This window comes from Nothobranchius furzeri, chromosome 11, assembly GCF_043380555.1.
Source record: "Nothobranchius furzeri strain GRZ-AD chromosome 11, NfurGRZ-RIMD1, whole genome shotgun sequence".
In the NCBI taxonomy this organism is placed as follows: Eukaryota; Metazoa; Chordata; class Actinopteri; order Cyprinodontiformes; family Nothobranchiidae; genus Nothobranchius; species Nothobranchius furzeri.
Genome location: NC_091751.1, coordinates 1,073,294 through 1,093,182, shown reverse-complemented (window position 1 = coordinate 1,093,182; position 19,889 = coordinate 1,073,294). Strand labels below are relative to the sequence as shown.

The window sequence follows — 19,889 nt, the reverse complement described above, 5'->3', positions numbered from 1 at the left end:
GGGGAGAATCCACATGGGGCTTGAGCAAAAACGTGTGGAAAGTGGAATGGATTCGGAGACCTGTCAGCAGCCGCAGTCAGTACGAGACTGGGTTAATCACCTTCTGCAAAGTATAGGATCCTTAGGAACTGGGGAGCGAGAATTTTGGATCCGGCACAGAGTCGGAGGTCTGTGGTGGACACCCAGACCTTATCCCCAGGTACATAGGAGGGACTAGGACAGTGTCGGCAGAGGTGTTGGTGGGCGTAGCGGGCATTGGCCCAGGGAATGGAAGCTCATGCCTTGATCCAGGCATTCTTGCAACACCTCACCTGGGACTGTGTGGCAGGGACAGCAACCTTGGGCTTCTGGTGGGTGAAGAACGGGGGCTGGTAGCCATAGCAGACCTCGAAAGGGGACATGTGAGTGGTCGAGGAGGTGTGTAGATTGTGGGGCAACTCCGTCCAAAGGAGGTGTTTTGGCCACTGCGAGGGGTGAGCAGAGATGAAACACCAGAGGTACCGACCCAGCTGTTGGCTAACCCGCTCTGCCTGTCCATTGGTCTGTGGGTGATAGCCTGAGGACAAAATGACCTAGGCTCCCATTAGGCGACAAAAGGCCTTCCAGAAGTGGGCCATAAACTGAGGGCCCCGGTCGGAAACCACGTCGACAGGGAAGCCATGGATGCGCATCACGTGTTCCAGGAATAGTTCGGCAGTGCGTCGGGCCGAAGGGAGGTCTGGAAGGGCTATGAAGTGGACTGCTTTTGGAAACCGATCTGTGACAGTGAAGACTGTGTTGAGATTGTTGACAGGCAGGAGCCCTGGGATGAAATCCAGGCCCACATGGGACCAGGGACGGCTGGGCACTGGGAGTGGTCTGAGGACCCCGGCAGGGGCCTGGCTGGGTGTCTTGGAGTGGGCGCAGATGTCACAGGCGCTAGTGTATTCCTTGACATCCTTTTCCATGCACGACTACCAGAGGGCCTGCTGGAGGATTTTCAGAGTCCGGGAGAACTCCGCATGACCAGACACGCGTGACGAGTGGGCCCAGGAGAGTGCCTCGCTGCGGCAGGATGCATTCCTCCGGGATGCAGAGACGATTTGCGGTTGTCTCCGGAGGTGCGGAGTCATCCGGAGAGCATGCTGGATAGTCTCCTCTAACGGCCACCTCAGGGGGGCCAAGAATCTGTGTTCTGGTAGAATCGGTGCGGGTTTGGACGAGGGTGCAGAGTGTGAGAACTGGCAGGAGAGGGCATCAGCTTTCTGATTCTTTGCTCCGGGGCGGTAGGCAAGCTGGAAATCATAGGGCTTGAAGAATAGGGCCCATCGGGCCTGGCGAGGGTTAAGCTGCTTGGCGGAGCGGATGTGTGTAGGCTGTAGGTTGATTTCCATATCATAAGGGTGGTGAGGTGGCAGTGTGGTGGTGCACCATTTGTCGAAGACGGCGGCAAGGTCTTGATAGGGAGGCGGCAGATTGGGTGGTGAAAGTCTGGGTCTTTCAACTGGGCGGTCTGCCTTGGTAGAGGGAGAAGAGAGGTGGGCCTGGCACTGGGTCCCCCAGTCTAACAGGCAGTTCTGGGACCAGGCAATCTGGGGTCAGGGGAACCCCAGGATTAGAGGAGAAGAGGGAGCGGAGATGATCAGGAAATAGAGGGTCTCCCGGTGGCTTTGAATAATCATCTGGAGTGACTGGCTTCGGTCTTGGACAGGATAGGGCTGGAGAGGCCTGCCGTCCACCAAGGTCACCGGAATGACCCGTTCCAGGCGGGTCAGGGGGATCCGTAGGCGTTGGGCCAGATCCGCATCAATGAAGTTATTGGCGGCCCCCAAGTCCAACAGAGTGTGCTTCTGGTGTGAGGTCTCGCCATGAAGGAGGGGCACGGGAAGGACGAGTCGGTGAGGAGAGGCAGGGGCAGAGGATGACCCGGACTGAGCTACCCCGATGCTCAGCGGGTGCCTTCGTTTCCCGGCCGTAACTGGCAGTCCAGGCGGTGGTGATTGGGGAAGCCACAGTAGTCACAGAGACCCTCGCACCACCGTCACGCTCTCTCTCCAGATGGGAGGTGGCCTAGCTGCATTGGCTCCTCGGTTGAGGTGTGTCCCGGGACTGGCGTGGGTGAATGAGGCGGAGGTCCAGGAGTCCTGAGAGAGCGGGCGGAGGACCTGGGTCGGACCAGGACCCGCTGGTCGATGAGCAGCGCGAGGTCGGCTACTTCATCCAGGCTGTGGGGCAGTTCTCCTCCCGTCATCTCATCTTGGATGTAGGGTGCCAGCCCCTCTAATAAGACAGCCCGGAGGGCAGAGTCATCCCACTGGAGTTTGGGAGCGATGGTGCGAAATTCCGACACGTAGGTGCACATAGAGCGTTCCCGTTGGCGGAGCTTTAGGAGATGTGCCTCAGCCCCCACCTCACCACTGGGTGGAACGAAGGTCTTCCTGAGAGCGGCCACAAATTCAGCAGTCATTGCAGGCAGGGGATTTAGAATTATAGAGAGCGGCGGCCCACTCCTGGGCACGTCCAGAGAGGAGTGAGGTGAGTTGCGCCACCCGAGAGCGGGCATTGGGGTATCTTCCTGGTTGGCACTCATACAACATGTCCAGGGAGGCGAGCAGGCCATCGGGACTCCCGTCCACCCCATTCCATTTTTCCGGGAGGCTGAGCTGCAGCTTCTCCTTAACCGGAGCGAGGGCTTGCTGCTGGAGCGTATTAAGGGAGGTGGATAACTGAAGGGCGAGGTCGGATAGAGAGCTCACCTTGGTTTTGAGCCGATCGACCAGAGCATGCAGCTGCACAACGTCAGCCTTCAAACTCCCAAACTCCACGAGATTAACAGACTCAGTCATCCTGTCAGACTGGTCGGCTAGATACAACGAGTTGAGCTGTAGCGAGTGTGGCTTCACAGACGCAGAAGTGCTAGCTTCGGTTTAGCGCCGGCTCGTGGTTTCATCAAGGAATCCCGGAGCGTCTGAGCATCAGTGAAGTGACACAGAGATGCTGGGTTCTTCCAGAGGAAAGGAAGAGCACTTACTTTTGATAGACGGTTCGTCGGGCGGATTGGTTGGTTGGAATCTCTGATCATATATATATATATATATATATATATATATATATATATATATATATATATATATATATATAGTGGTGTTTTGTTATTGGACTTCTGTGCCAGTCATGGATTGTCGATAATGAACACCATGCTCAGACATAAAGGTGTCCATATGTGCTGTTGGCACCAGGATACCTTAGGCTGCAGCTCGATGATCGACTTTGTTGTTGTTTCATCTGACCTGTGGCCGCATGTCTTGGACACTCGGGTGAAGAGGGGGCGAAGCTGTCAACTGGTGAGTTTGCTCAGACGGTGGGGACCAGGCAGGCCCAAACGTATTGCAAGGGTCTGCTGGGAATGTCTGGCAGAGTCTCCTGTCAGAAGGAGCTTCAACTCCCACCTCCGACAGAACTTCCAAAATGTTCCGGGGAGGCGGGGGACATTGAGTCTGAATGGACCCTGTTCCGTGCCTCGTTGTTGAGGCGGCCGACCGGAGCTGTGGTCGCAGGATCGTCGGTGCCTGTCATGGTGGCTTCCCCCGAACCCTTATTTAAAAAGGGGGACCGCATGGTGTGTTCCAACTACAGGGGGATCACACTCTTGAGCCTTCCTGGTAAGGTCTATTCAGGGGTTCTGGAGAGTAGGGCCCGTCGGATTGTTGAACTTCAGATTCAAGAGGAGCAATGTGGTTTTCGTCCTGGCTGTGGAACACTGGACCAGCTCTATACCCTTAGGGGGATCCTGGAGGGTGCGTGGGAATTTGCCCAACCAGTCTACATGTGTTTTGTGGATTTAGAGAAGGCGTTTGACTGCGTCCCTCGGGGGGCCCTGTGGGGGGTACTCCGGGAGTATGGGGTACCAGGCTCTCTGATACGGGCTGTTAGGTCCCTGTATGACTGGTGTCAGAGCGTGGTGCGCATTGCTGGCAGTAAGTCGGGCTCGTTCCCAGTGAGAGTCGGACTCCGCCAAGGCTGCCCTTTGCCACCGATTCTGTTCATAGCCTTTATGGACAGGATTTCTAGGCACAGCCAAGATGTGGAGGGCATCTATTTTGGTGGCCTGAGGATCAGGTCTCTGCTTTTTGCAGATGATGTGGTCCTGTTGGCTTCATCAGAACGTGATCTTCAGCTTTCGCTGGAGCGGTCCGCAGCCGAGTGTGAAACAGCTGGGATGAGAATCAGCTCCTCTAAATCTGAGACCATGGTCTTGATTTGGAAATGGGTTGAATACCTTCTCTGGGTCAGGGATGAGGTCCTGCCCCAGTGGAGGAGTTTAAGTACCTCGGGGTCTTGTTCACGAGTGAGGGAAAATTGGAGTGTGAGATCGATGGTCGGATTGGTGCGGCATCTTCATTGATGCGGGCATTGTACCGGTCTGTCGTGGTGAAGAGAGAGCTGAGTCAGAAGGCGAAGCTCTCGATTTACTGGTCGATCTACGTTCCTACCCTCACCTATGGTCATGAGCTTTGGGTAGTGACCGAAAGAACGAGATCGCGGATACAAGCGGCCGAAATGAGTTTTCTCCGAAGAGTGGCTGGGCTCTCCCTTAGAGATAGGGTGAGAAGCTCGGTCATTCGGGAGCGGCTCGGAGTAGACCCGCTGCTCCTCCACATCGAAAGGAGCCAGTTGAGGTGGCTCGGGCATCTGGTGGGGTTTCCCGGGCACATCCAACCGGGAGGAGACCTAAAGGTAGACCCAGGACACGTTGGATGGACTATGTCTCTCACCTGGCCAGGGAACGCCTTGGGATTCCCCCGGAGGAGCTGGCCCAAGTGGCTGGGGAGAGGGAAGTCTGGGCCTCTCGACTTAGGCTACTGCCCCCGCGACCCGACTCCGTATAAGCGGATAAAAATGGATGGATGGATGGATGGATGGATGGATATATATAATTTATAATTTTATTTTAGTATTTTAGTTTAGTAATTGTTTCAGTGTAGCTAAGCAGATGTTTCAAAAGGATGAAGTATCTAAAACACGAAATCTGTTCAATTGACCTGCGATTTAAATGGTTAAACCTTCAGTAAGATTTGATGCATTTTATTTGCAACAAAACATCTAGAAGAGGAATTATCCCCTATTTAATTGGTTCAATTTAGTTTTAATGACACCGTACCAATTTCTCCAACCAAATGTTGTCTAAAGTTAACATTTTGGGAGAGTGAACGAGCAACAGCACCGTGACCCAGTGACAAAGTAACTCTAAACCTAGAATTTGACAGCTTAAGAAATCAATCTGCGCTTATCTTATCCAGACACAAAGCAGCACAAGCTGATGTTTTAGTTGGTGTCAGGGGCTTGTCGAAGCAGAGATGACAGGCACACGGAAAGTCTTTACTTTTTATCTGAAACATACAGCCTCTCATCCTCTCTCCCTTACTTTCTGTTGCAGTTTAACTTTGTCGGCAAACTCCTCGGGCCACGCGGGAACTCGTTAAAAAGACTACAAGAGGACACTCTCACAAAGATGTCAATTCTAGGAAAAGGATCCATGAGAGACAAGGAGAAGGTGACGTCTGTTTTTTTTTCTTTGACTCTTTCACCTGAACGTGTCCTTTCAAATTCCGCTGCCCACTTTTTGAACAATGAAGGTGTTTCTTGAAGCAAATGCTTGTAATGTTAGCTGAAAATCTCAAAGGTAGCTTGTGTAAACAACAGTAAACAGCTTGTAAAATTCTAAAACACAGAAAAAGGGATTCACCAGTTCATTACATGAAACTAATTAAAGATTTGATCCCATAACAGAATGAACTTAAAGAGAATAGTGTTCTAGGATGTTGCTGCACAAGTTGGCAGCTTGTTGCAGTATCCCTTGTTTTGTTACAAGTGATAGGTCTTGTGGGTTTTTTTGCTTTGTTTATAAGATTTAATAGATTTTTTTGTCATTCTGATTACGATGCTTTGCTGCTCTGAAGATATTTGCTGTTGAATTTTGTATTTTTGTAGTCAATTATGATGCAAACATTTATTTAAAGACGGTTGTTTGAGCTGGTAAATGACATCTCAGAAGCTTTAAGTGCCTAGTCTAGCAAGCCATCCTATATATGTGAATATTTAGTCTGGCCACGACCCATAAACAGATCTCAGTCGTAAGGTGGGATCTAGAGTTGCCTTTTAAACTGTCTGAGCATGCTAATGGATGGCAAACAATGTAATGTACTCACCTCTTTTGATTTCAGTCAACATGGCAGTTAGCCATAAATTGTAGAAGACACAAATAGGTCCTTTTTCTAACCTGGCTGAACATGACAATAGTTTTCCACACTTATCTCCTGCATTCGTTTCTGTTAGAAAATAACTGGTAAAATGCTTACGTCTGAAAAGCCTGACAGATCTATGTCACACTGTCACTTAACATTCATGGACTCTCGCATCTTGACTCACGAAGGGGAAGGCTGTTGTTGGTTCAACGTTCAAGAAACAGCAGGAAACATCTTATAGTGGAAGGTATCCTTTAGCATTAGCAGCTCCGCCACACAGCAGAACTCCTTCAGGCTTGTGTTATTTGTGGAGATAAAACATGGAGATTTCAGAGCAGTCACGTTGCTGTTATCTAATCTGAGGTGAGATGTCCAAATATTAGAAAATAAGACTCCAAAATCTGACGTGTTCTGCTCCACTCTGATGTGGCTCAGTTCTACATCCTGAAACTGGTGCATCTGAGTTTTGTTTCCCCAGAGTATGACTTACAAGGCATTCATTCCTACTAGAGACCACTGCAAATGTATTAATTAAATGAGTGATCCACACCTCTAAGGATACCTATCTGTTCTTGACTCATAAAAAAAACCAAGTCTAAATAGTCCAAAGTTGATGCCAAAGCCATTTCAAGCAAGCCGTCACCATCTTAGTTTTGCTCAGTTGCAGTAACATCCCGCCCACTAAACCAATATAGCACTATGATTGTTTTACCAAACCAACAGATTGCTGTGACTGGCCCACCAGATCAATAGAGCGCTTTGATTGGCAAGCCACACGCCTGGTCAGGCCTGCTGAGGCTTAATAGAGCACGGCTAGACCAACATGCAGAGCAAAATCATGTTGCTTCTGCAACTCTGTTTAAATTTCTAGGCTATGAAGTGCCACCGTGTGGTCCAGCATTTTCTTCAAGCCAAGTAATTCAACATACTGTCTTCAATCAGATGCTTCTCCAAATTTGCTATAACACAAACAGCTACAGAAGGTCTATTCAGTCTACAACTATTTAGCTAGCCTCTACAAGAGTTCCAGGGAATTTGTGGGATGAGGGATTGCCTCCCAGAAAATATGTTGGCTCAGTCCTCTCAGCAGTAGTGTCTCCATACAAAGTCAGCCTTGTCAAGAATTTTACTAGGACATCAACATATTGCATTAAAAAATGTCTATTCACTCAAAGTACCCCAAAATTGTATCCATTCAGGGGATGCGTAGAGCGGCTGTTTGACGAAAATGTGGCATTCAATGACCAAAAGATATGCTGTTTTAAACGTCACTCTGTAGAAGACCACAAAGTGCAGCAAATTCCAGAATTGTGGGGGATTTATGCCACATGTTTGGGTACTGAGAGTTTAGAAATGGCTAATTTAAAGCAGCGCTAATGCAGTTTGTTTTATTCTGCTTCACCAACAACTCTTCCAATTTAACAAATGCCGGTTATTTGGCGATTGCCAAGATAACTTACAACAACCAATAGGCAGGAATTAAACACAAGTCCCACCCAGCGAGTGTACCGGGCCATATCTGAGTACATACTCCAGTGCAGGTACTCGTTTTTTCCCCTGAAATGTCCTAGGAAGTGGTCTTTTTGGGCCGTCCCATTGAAATGGAGACACTTGCCATGAAGGATCGATTAAATTGCCCAGAAGCTTTGATATTTAGAACTGGCCTTATAACTCTGAAATAAGCTCTTATGTCTAAATTTCCCCAGGCATTAACTCTAAAAGAAAAACTGAACTATTTATTGGTTAATGTTAGTATAAAACTACATAATACATATTTTGTATTAATTTGTGACAATAAATCACCTTGGATAGTATTTTGTGGATAGAAATGAACAAGTATGTATAATTGAATTGTATTTCTGATATATTGACCTACCATTAATCTATTTTCTGTCCCTGTTCAGAGAGCTTACCTCAATGTGATTTCCTATTGAGCAATTGTTGCTTATCTCTGGTGCTTTAATGTCATTTTTTTATACAAAGATTCTTTCCAGTAGATACCAAAGTTACTTACACTATAATTTTAAATTGACTGCAAAGAAAAATGCTCCTAACAGCCAGTTAGTTTTACTGTAATCTTGTATTTTGTCTAAAGAATATCATATTTTATTTAAACCTCAGGAAATCACACCAACTTTAAAAAAAGAGGCATAATGTGTGGTCGCAGCTTTTAAGCTGCAGCATTTATCTTCAGCGTATTAAAACTGATCCAAAATCAGATTACACTAATTAGATACATAGGGAGACTTTATCAACCCCCTCTTAATATTTCCTACCTTTAAACTTTTTGTTCTTTCATTTTCTCTCAATTATAACTTGCAAGGAATCATCTAAAAGCTTTTGTCTTGTTATCTATCTGTGGTCACCTCACAAATTTTAAAAGTCTATGGAAATGAGGAAGATGTTGGGATTCACTAAATTGTCTGACATCGTACAAAGGAAACACTTTTTCATTGTGAACGAAGTATGCACAGCCAAATCAAGTGCAGCGTGAGCACAGAACAACACATGACCTGGCTTTGGTGTTCATGCCCTGCACACGAAGAAAACATTTAGACAGTGATCTTCAACTTAACAGGATTTTGTAAAGATGATGGATCTACAGTCTCACACACCGTTCGAGTGACTTCTATTGTTCATGATTGTGCCAGTCAATAAAAACGGAATACAAACGGCTCTTGAAGATCTTTTGCAGTGGAATTGATGGTCCAATGAAAGTCTAACTGGGAAAAAACTGACTCCTCTTGTGTGGTTCTTCCCGTTTGTTGGAGGAGCTTTGTTATGGATTTTTTCATTTTGATTACAGTCGTCAGTAGTCTTGTCAGATCCACACGAGATTTTATACTAAAGATTTTTCATGGTGCGATGCATAAGCCTTTACCTGTCTACAAAAAGCCTCTGCAGGATTCATAAGTGACAAGTTTGTGTTGGGTAGTACTTTTTTATTTTTAGTGAGATGAGGGATTCACCTTTGCACATGTTTTATGTTCAGTGGCTCACCGTCTGATTTCAGGCGCGCGTCATGTGTTCCTACGCCACATTTACTGCCTAGGTTAGGAAACTGGGACACTGCATTTCAAAATGGGAGTCAAGTATATTTTGCCCGCCTTCAAGTGAATTATATAATACAGCAGACTAAAACACGGACTCTAACAAAGCTAATTTATAGTTTCCACCCTTTTGCTGACATCAAAAATAAATATAATTGTAGACTTATAACTGGATGTGGTAAACATAGCATTGTCTGTACGTTCCTTTATGTTTTCCTACAGACGTTGTGTTCCATGACTGTTTACTGCTGTGAGACTTTGTTTTTGTGCTGATGCTAATGTCATTTCAAAGAGATTAAAAGGCTGTGAGCTGTCATAGACAGACTTCCTGCTGGGATGTGGCCCCCTTGGTAGCCCTGCCGCGGTTGGAGCTAGATGACATAATGGGTTTTGTTATCAATATGATTAAAGCATCATTTATTTTCTTTTAAATTGTTTTCTGACAAACAAGCAATCATATTTTCTTTTGTTGTTCTGCTAGTAAGACCTGCAGAAGTACATGCAACTGAACGTATAATTTATGACTCTTATGGTTAAAAGTTGAATCATTAGGAACCAGAGATGTGACCAAGTCACTGCTTTGCAGTCTTGAGTCAAGTCCAAGTGAAAGACAACCAAGTCCAAGTCAAAGACAACCAAGTCCAAGTCGAGTGCAAAGTCAATGATGTGGAAATCCAAGTCAAGTCCAAGTCCTTAACTTTGAATTTTCAAGTCATGATCAAGTCATCTGTCCAACTTGAATTTAATGATGATGATAATAAATAAATTCCAGAAATAATGCTTCTTAAAGAGGGACTGCACACCATCAGAAAAGGTAACTCCACCCCAGGCAAGATCTGAAAAATGCTATGAAAGTGGGCGTTGCCAGGCGGCACTGAGTGGCATGGCCAAGTGTGGGGAATTTCCATCCTGGGAGGGAGGAGGAGTGGGAGGAGACTGTACCGATGACGTGAAATTGTACCAGCCCCAGCCAATCACAAATTTAAAATGCAGTAGCCGCTGATCTGCCACCGGGGGCAGCACTACAACGTTTTTGTCATACATTCTAGATTTAATCAAGTTTACACAAACGTGTCAAAAATGCACAGAAACAGAAAGATTGCATTTACAAAGACCAGTTATACTGTTTATAAGTAAAAAAGTTATTTTAGGGTTTAGTTACTCTTTAAAGCTTCATTTATTTGCTCAAACAAGCAGAAAGTGCAACTGAAATTGATTATAAACAAAGAGCTGCTGCATTTAGCAGAACGAGATCAAACCCAGAACAAAGAATGATTCATGATTTTTGTCCATGTCGGGCCACTTTTGTGCTAAAATATCAAATATGCTCAAGTCATCATCAAGTCAACAGATGCAGGTCGATTCAAGACGCAAGTCACTGGCGTTCAATTCAGGGTCAAGTTGTAAGTCTTTATAGATTTTATCAAGTCAAGTCAGAAGTCGTTGAAATAATGACTTCAGTCCAAGTCATGTGACTCGAGCCCACCTCTGTTAGGAACAAAGATTGTTCAGCTTGGTCCTCTCAAAGACAGTCACAGTGACAGCATTAACTACTTTACTTCTATTTGAATTTCAGTTCGATTCTTGACATGATGCTTTTACCCCCCCCCCGGACGGGAGCCCTTACACACTGAGTGCTGCTCTGGTTCCTGGTAGAACAGCTTTTCATAAGCAGATTTACAGAAGGGAGATACTGCCAGTAGATAGGAAAAGTAGACAGCTGTAATCTCTCGCTCCAGGCTGCTTAACTGCTGCAGGACTCTGATTTCCTCTTATCACCACACAATTCACACCGTGGACACAACGCAAATAATGTTTTCAAATCTGCTGATTTTTTTAATTCCAAATCTATCATGTTCAACATTTTCCACTATTCAATTCAATTCAATTCAATTTTATTTATATAGCACCAAATCACGACAATTATCGGTATCGGCTGTAGTGATGCACCAAGAAATTTTTGGGCCGATACGGATATTAATATCACCGTTATGGCCGATAACCGATATACTCACATTAATGCTTCTAAAATCAGAAGATTTTGCATAGAATGAAAATGAATTTACGTTATACGTACACACGCCACACTCGTTTACGCTTCTGAGATGATTACAACCACTGTCACATGACCAAACAAATACCCCCCCGGTCACCCTCTGAAACAGGTAAGCACATGGATACAAGATGGAAATAAATATCGGTTGTTAATATCGGCCCAGTTTTCTTTATCAGACCAATACCGATATGTTAAAAAATTACCAACATACTGATACCGATATTGATGCCTATATATCATGCATCCCTACTTTCCACCTGATGATTAAGTAAACCTCTTTAACTTATAACATTTGATTAAAATATGTTTCACTTGAAATAACTGGAAAAAGATTGTTTTTTTTTGTCTATTTTTCAGTAACAGGATCAAAAATGGAAGAGAAGAGAGATCTTAAGCAGCAGTCTCTCCACAACATCCTCCTCACACACGCTGTTTGACACCAGCTGCTACAACAGCGCTAGCACTAAGCACAAAGGAGCCCCCGTTCATATACAGCACACATTTATGGGAGAAATTAACATCTCATTAACATACCACCGGCTCTCTGGGAAGAAGGTTATTCATAATTAGGTGACATCAGAGACATTGGGTTTTAGAGAGTTGGTTGGTTTCTATGGTTGAAAACAAAGTGGAACACCAAAGCTGTTTCTTGTGCATGATGTGAAAAGACATTTGGAGCTTCTTGCGGTCATCGTTCTCACCACCAGGAACACAATGGGCCTGCAGCTGGTGGTTGTGAGCGGCCGGTACTGGACCTGTGTGTTCTCAAACACGTCTTTATTTCACTTCCGTTTCTTTGATGTCGTTACTTTGAAGGCCAACATTGATACATTTTTTCAGAAAAAAATACTTTTTAATTTTTTTGTTTTTTACAGAGATTGTGTTCAGAATCCATTCATTTAAAGACTAAACTAACTTTCATTAAGGACGCACCATATATCGGCATCGTTATCGGTATCGGCTGTAGTGTTGGCAAATGGATTATTTATTTGTAATTATGACCAGGAAGATGTGATATTCTATACAAATATAGGATATTACCTTGCTTGATCTTTATTGGAAATGTCAGAAGATTCTAGGATGTTTGCTTTATTAAGTAATTATACACACTTCGTTTTGATTCAGAAAAGTTTATAAAAGTAGGAAATTATTTTATTACAATTATAACATGATAAGTAAACATTTTCAGTGATTGGATGGAGCTAAATGTGATGAAGGCTATGTGTCAGTGCGATGTAGGTCAGAACTTCCGAATCTCGGAGAGCGGCGTCTCCGGATGAAAAAGAATTTGGTTTGCGCTAAACTATGAAGTTGTTATCTTTCATAAACAATCAGACACAATCTGTCATGTCTCCTTCACCCAGTTCAGAGAGACCCTCTTGGTGGATCCGAAAGTCACAGGGGTCGGCTGACCGCTGGCACCAGAGGGCTGTAGAATACCGTGGTACCGACACCAGTCCAGAGATGTCTCCGGTCACAACAGCTGGATGGAACCGCTCGTCTGGAGGACTCTTAAGGAGTCTAATAATAATGTCAGCTTTGTTCTGCAGGAGCTGTTTTGTTGTCTCAGCTTTGTGGGTGGAAAAGGGTTTTGACGACGTGTCCGAGTCTTTGATGGTTAAAGAGGTTGCGACAGGTGGCCGGTCTGAAGCTTTCTCTAGAACTCACGAATCACTCGGCATGATCCAGTTTTAAGATTTTGATGTTATGACTTGCACAGCCAATCAGAGGATGACAGCTTGGGAGATGTTACCAAGACAACTCAGAAACATACCTTCTTTGATACCAGATGTTCTGACTGGTTAAAAGGGCAAGTTATGTGTTGGAGTTTAACCTAACCGTACCTGTTATTGTGTGAATGCAGGTGTGAGGACCTCGTCGTATAAACATGCTGAACACACGTCAGTGGTAGACATAACATAACAATTACTGAACACAGATTAATGAAGCATTTCATTATAATACGATTGTAAGTAGTAATAAACAACTTTTAATTAATGATTATCTAGATCAGTGGTTCCCAAACTTATTTAGCCGCGCACCCCCTTCTATGTCCCGACCATGTTGACGCACCCCCCAGCCCCATATATATATATATATATATATATATATATATATATTTGTATATATATATATATATATATATATATATATACAAATATATATATATATATATATATATATATATATATGTATATATATATATATATATATATATATATATATATATATATATGTATATATATATATATATATATATATATATATATATATATATATATATATATATATATATATATCAGATGTCAAGCTAAACAGACAGGGTTAAAAAAATATGATCGATCTTTTTCCCCATCACTTTCATTTTTTAAATAGTAATTAATAAACATTCGATACCATTACAATTTCCTTTGATTTAATTCTAAATAAATATTTAGAGTGCCCAGGTAGCACATAAACAATGCAATTTAATGTTTTTTAAAAGTAGGAACGTTTCTCCTTCCTTTTGCTCCGCGTAAGCCTGAGCTGATCACCTACTTGTGTGTAATCAAATGTCTATAGGGGACAAGATGTAGCCATGATGTTCACTTTTACCTCAGACCGACTTATTGCTGTTTTATGGTGAGGCTGAATCTGCGATCCGCTGCCACGCGGACTGGAATAACAAATGCTGCAGTAACATGAGTTGTGGTCAGGTTCATGAGGAGTCACTGGCTGGAGCGGACCCGACTTTAATACGTCATCCCAAAATAGAAGCTAATATCTTAATTTTGCAAAATGTTGTTATAAAACCTCAAAAGTTTTTATCACAGAGGAGGCAGCACTCATTTCTGCCTTCAGTCTGACGGCACGCCGGAGTTTGCGCAGCGTGCGCTTATTGAATCTGTGTGTGTGTGTGTGTGTGTGTGTGTGTGTGTGTGTGTGTGTGTGTGTGTGTGTGTGTGTGTGTGTGTGTGTTTTCCACTTCCAACACTGGTCTAACCAACCAGACCAGCGTGTCCAGTAACACATTAATGTTATAATTAAACAGTTTCACTTCATGTAGGCTAGGAACGTTTCACCTGCCGTGGCCCGACCGCTTCTGCTCCACATAAACTTTGTGCGTGATCAAATGTCTCTACAGGAGCTTTCTGAGCTGAAGAGGCTATTCTGCCTCAGACTGGATGCGTCATGCGTCTCCATATTAGAGACGGGAACAAGCGCTGTTCAGCCAAAGTTTCATAATCAGAGAACATTTTTCCAAGTGACACATCCCTCAGAGAGACCGGGTTTCCAGACCACTTCAGTGGGAGGAAATCTTATCGCATCGCCGTGGTTCTGCGCTGTGCTGCGAACCCCTCTACAGACCTTCAGCCCACTGTCCACCGTGGGCGCTCCGAGCCGCGCTGAACACAGTGTCCAGTATAAAGCTCTGATGTTCCGATGGGAATCATTTCTTGATTGATTTAGTTACCTCCGCGATGTGCGTAACATTAAAATGTCAGCTCATCAGTGTGCGTCGGGGTAATTCTTTAAAAACAACCAACATCCTTGAGTTTATCCGTCAAAAATAAACAGTCAAATGGAAATATCTGTAACCTGCCATTTAACTGTTTTACCTTCTTGTGAAGATTGTTGCAAAGAGAAACAACTAAACTTGGTTAACCCCAGAGCCACGCGCACTGCGCTGTACTGACTGTAAATGAGGGGAAACGATTTAATCGGATCATTTTCTTTTCAACATGGTTTAATGTAAAGTTTCATTCAGTACAAACTTTAGTTACACCAATCTAACGAGACAGAGCCTGGATTTGTATTCTGAACAGTTTAAACGTGTTTAAAACGGAGACATGCGTGACGCGTCTAAAATTCACACCTGCTCCGCTATTATGGAAATTAAACTAACAAGATGAATAACATGACATTGTTTTAGGCACAGACAACACCCCCACACTTTTGAAAAGCTTGCAATGCGCCTGGTGCTAATATAATAATATAATAATATAATAATGCTAAAATGCTCAGATGGGAATCATGTCTTGATTTATTTAGTTACATCCACAATGTTCTGTGTGTGAGGTTTACAACGTCAGAACACCTGCATGAGACAGGTGTTAATTACAATCTGCCAGAATGACTCGCCACCTTCAGATTCCTCCAACACCGTTAAAAATGATCAAATACGGAACATATCGGCGTGCGCAGGCCAGAGTGCTGAAGCTCGGAGCATTGTTATTATGAAGCTAGGGCACATGTGGAGGACACACACGCAAAAAATATACTTGTTTGCAATTACATTTATTGGGCCCACTTACTTTTTCTTAAGCCCACCCACAAATGAGAACATCATTGTAGCTTCTTCTGGGGAGAAAAACACTTACAGAGAAAATAGAGTTAACAGCTGAAATAGCAGAAAGTAATACAGTTAAAGAGCAGATTGTAGAAGAAAGCAGTAGAGTGTGAGAAGTGGTCAGTGTGTCCTCCAGCAGTCTAAGCCTATAGCAGCATAACTACAGAGATAACTCTGGATAATCTATCCTATTTAGATGGAGGCATGTTGGAGGCAGGGCAAGGGAGAGCCGTCTTTACCGACTGTACACTCCACCTCCCTCTACTCCCCCACTTGTCCAGATCTAGGCTAACATCCGATTTTAACCAGATTTAGGCTAACATCCGATTTTAACCATAGGCCCTATCAAATAAAAATGTTTTAAGCCTAGTCTTAAAAGTAGACAAGGTATCTGCCTCACAGACTAAGGCTGGGAGCCTGATAACTAAAAGATCTACCTCCCATCCTAATTTTAGATATTCTGGGAACCACCAGTAGACCTGCAGTCTGAGAGCGAAGTGCTCGGTTAGGAACATATGGAACAATCAGATTACTGATGTTTGATGGAGCTTGATTATTAAGAGCTTTATATGTGAGAAGAAGGATCTTAAAATCTATTCTGAATTTAACAGGTAGCCAATGTAGGGAAGCTAAGACAGGAGAGATATGATCTCTCTTTTTAATTCTCATCAGAACTCTAGCTGCAGCATTTTGGACAAGCTGAAGACTTTTAACTACATTCTGTGGACTTCCTGAGAGTAATGAATTACAGTAATCCAGTCTTGATGTAATAAATGCATGAACTAGTTTTTCAGCATCACTCCTGGAAAGGATGCTTCTAATCTTAGCAATATTCCGAAGGTAGAAAAAGGAAATCCTACAAACCTGTTTAACCTGGGATTTGAATGACATTTCCTGGTCAAAGATAACACCAAGGTTCCTTACTTTGTTCTCGGAGATTAATGTAATGCCATTCAGGTCAGGTGATTGGCTAAGCAATTTCCTTTTCTGGATTTCTGGTCCAAAGATGAGAACTTCCGTCTTGTCTTGATTTAAAAGCAAAAAGTTTAGAGTCATCCATTTTTTATGTCCTCAAGACAAGCCTGTAATGTACCCAACCGATTAGGTTCATCAGGGTTAATGGATAAATATAGCTGAGTATCGTCAGCATAACAGTGGAAGTTTATCCCATGCTGTCTAATGATTTTACCAATTGGGAGCATATATATAGTAAAACGAATTGGTCCAAGCACTGAACCCTGTGGTACTCCACAAGTAACCCTGGAGTATGAAGAAGATTTGTCATGTACATTTACAAAATGAAATCTGTCAGACAGGTAGGATTTAAACCAGCCTAGCGCTGTTCCTTTGATCCCTACAACATGTTCAAGTCTTTCTAAAAGAACATTGTGATCAACTGTGTCAAAGGCAGCACTGAGATCTAACAAGACTAGAACAGACACAAGATTCTTATCTGAGGCCATGAGAATATCATTTGTAACTCTCACTAATGCAGTTTCAGTGCTGTGATACTCTCTAAAACCAGACTGAAATTCCTCAAACAGAGCATTAGTGTTTAAATGCTCACATACTTGGATGGCCACTATTTTCTCCAGGACTTTGGATAAAAATGGAAGGTTAGATATTGGTCTATAATTCATTGGGTCATCTGGATCCAGAGAAGGCTTCTTAAGTGAAGGTTTGATTACAGCAACCTTGAAATCTTGTGGTACATACCCATTTACTAAGGATAGATTGATTATATCTAGAATGGGAGCAGTAGCAAAAGGAAATGCTTCTTTAAATAATTTGGTTGGGATTGGATCCAAAATGCAAGTTGAAGGTTTAGATGAAGCTAATATTTTTGATAACTCTGAAAGCTCAACTGGATCAAAACGGTTCAAGCACAGATGAGGTTCTACAGTCACCTCTGATGCTGCCTCACTTACTGAGGAAGAAGAAATCGCATTAGGGAGGATGCTAAAGATTTTATTTCTAATATAATTAATTTTACTTGTAAAAAATCCCATGAAGTCATTGCTGCTGAGGGCTAAGGGAATAGATGGCTCAGAGCTATGATTGTGTGTAAGTTTAGCAACTGTACTGAAAAGAAATTTAGGATTATGCTTATTCTCCTCAATTAGTGCTGAGAAATAAGCAGTTCTAGTTTGTCGAAGCTTATTTTTATAAAGCGCAAGACCATTTTTCCAGGATAGGTATGCCTCCTCATGGTGCGTAGAGCGCCATGTTCTCTCCAATTTCCTAGAGTTTTGTTTTAAGGCTCGTAAATGACAATTAAATCAGGGAGCCAACTTCCTGTCTCTAATTACCTTCTTTTTTAAAGGGGCAACATCATCTAATGCCACACGTAAAGAGGAATTAACATGATGAAGTAAGGCATCAATTTGTGAGGGGCTAGAACTGAAAATTCTTGGCCCCGTCTTGAAAATGGTTAAGGTTAGGATGGGGGTGTGGGGATGGTTAAATTGCAAGAGGGTAAATGTCACAATTCAGTCAAATGTCTGTTTTACCGCAGATACAGACACTCTGGCACAGCGCGTCGCCTTCCAACGCGCAGTGGCTCGTCACCTGCTGTCTTTTCCGAGAACTGCATTTTGTCGGTCATTATCACGTGACAGTGACTAGTCTATGAAAGGCATAAAATGTCACTACAGAGCAGTGAAGATGACTAGTAGACTAGTTGATACAACCCCTAGTGTATGTATGTGTGTGTATATATATATATATATATATATATATATATATATATATATATATATATATATATATATATATATATAATCAGCCATAACAGTAATAGCTATATGGGGTATCGGTATCGGCCTAAAATATTTATATTGGTGCATTCCTAATTTTCACCTTAATGGTTGAAAAGTTGTTTTAGGCTGTCACAATGCACATTAATTGGCTTACAAAATTCACAATATTTTTCCCCAAAATCGCCAATTTTAACTGGCAGGGTGATATTGCAGTAGTCTTGCGAGAAAAAAAAGCATTTTGGCATTTATACATTCACAAAGTACACAAACTTCACTAAAAGTCAGAAAATACTCAAAAGCAGAAACAATTTTTACAAATGTTAAATGATGATTGATGGTTTTGGATGATTCTAGTTTAAAGATCATGTTGTGAAACTGTAAGGTTTAACTCGATTTTTCAGATGACACTTTTTAGGATATGAGCTGTTTACCCTAACCCTAGAAATCTAGACCAACCGTAGCAGTAGCCAAAAGATTTTGTTCTACAGATCGGTATAGCCATGCTTCATTGTCACCTCTGCTGGTCTATCATTGGCCTGAACAGTTTTGTGTTTTGCCAATCACAGCCTTATGTTTGTTGGGCGGCCTTAGCTAGAGAGCTTCCACAGAGAAATATCTACAAAGATGGTGCGTCAAGAACAGCGCTAGTTTGAAACAACTTTGGCAACAACTTTGGATGATTTAGACAAGTGCTTTTCTCTGAGCCATGAAAAGCTAGAGGTACTTAGGTCCTCTATTTCAAAAATGATGTATTTGCTTCTTTTTCTTCTTCTACTTTGACGCTGTATAGCAGACGTCCCCATTGACTGATTTCCGTAGCAATGAATACATCACATTGCTCATTGCTCTGAATTGTCCCAGTGCTGCCTAGTTGTGTGTGGAGACAGTTTGAAAGGCAACCACAGATTCGGCTCCACGACCGATCTCTGTCTATGGGTCCTCATCAGACTATATTTACATTTTTAGGATGCCTTGCCAGCCTACTTTACCCTGACAAGCTGCTAACTATCATTCTGACCATTCCTTTCCAGTAAATGCATGGTCAGTCTTTGTTATTAGAAAACTATGGTAGAAGTTTATCCAGTAAGTAGGCCAAGGCGTGCAAGTCAGCATCTGTTTAATATAAGTTATTTAATTTTTTATCTTACGGCTCTACCTAAGTTGTATTTAATTGAAATGTGAGGATTATCATGGATAACTAAGACTAAATGGTACAAGCAGAGCACAGATGCCAATGGGTAAGTTAGCATGTACTGTACATCAATCATCTCTGCACTGTGTTATGCTAAGAGGACAAAAAGCAATCATTTAAATGTCAACAGCTACAGTTGAAAGTAAGATTGCATTTTTCCAATTTTTTTTATTAGCAATGTCAAAGCACCAAACCCCACTTTGGAAAGATCTCTGCAGTAGAACGTTGCTGTAAAACATCCTTCCATGATAGCTAGATGTTACTTATTAAAAACACTA

General features: G+C 42.9%; 2 protein-coding genes across 2 annotated transcripts in view; both read left to right on the top strand.

The window, feature by feature from the left end:
• The window catches only part of LOC139073049 (uncharacterized), a 725,027-nt gene that overhangs the window by 143,148 nt on the left and 561,990 nt on the right, over positions 1-19,889 (top strand). The gene's annotated exons all lie outside the window — the stretch shown is intronic.
• The window catches only part of khdrbs3 (KH domain containing, RNA binding, signal transduction associated 3), a 217,957-nt gene that overhangs the window by 102,684 nt on the left and 95,384 nt on the right, over positions 1-19,889 (top strand). Inside the window, exon 3 of the mRNA XM_015974223.3 lies at positions 5,417-5,533. Coding sequence (XP_015829709.1) covers positions 5,417-5,533 — 117 coding nt within the window. The remainder of the gene's footprint in view (positions 1-5,416; positions 5,534-19,889) is intronic.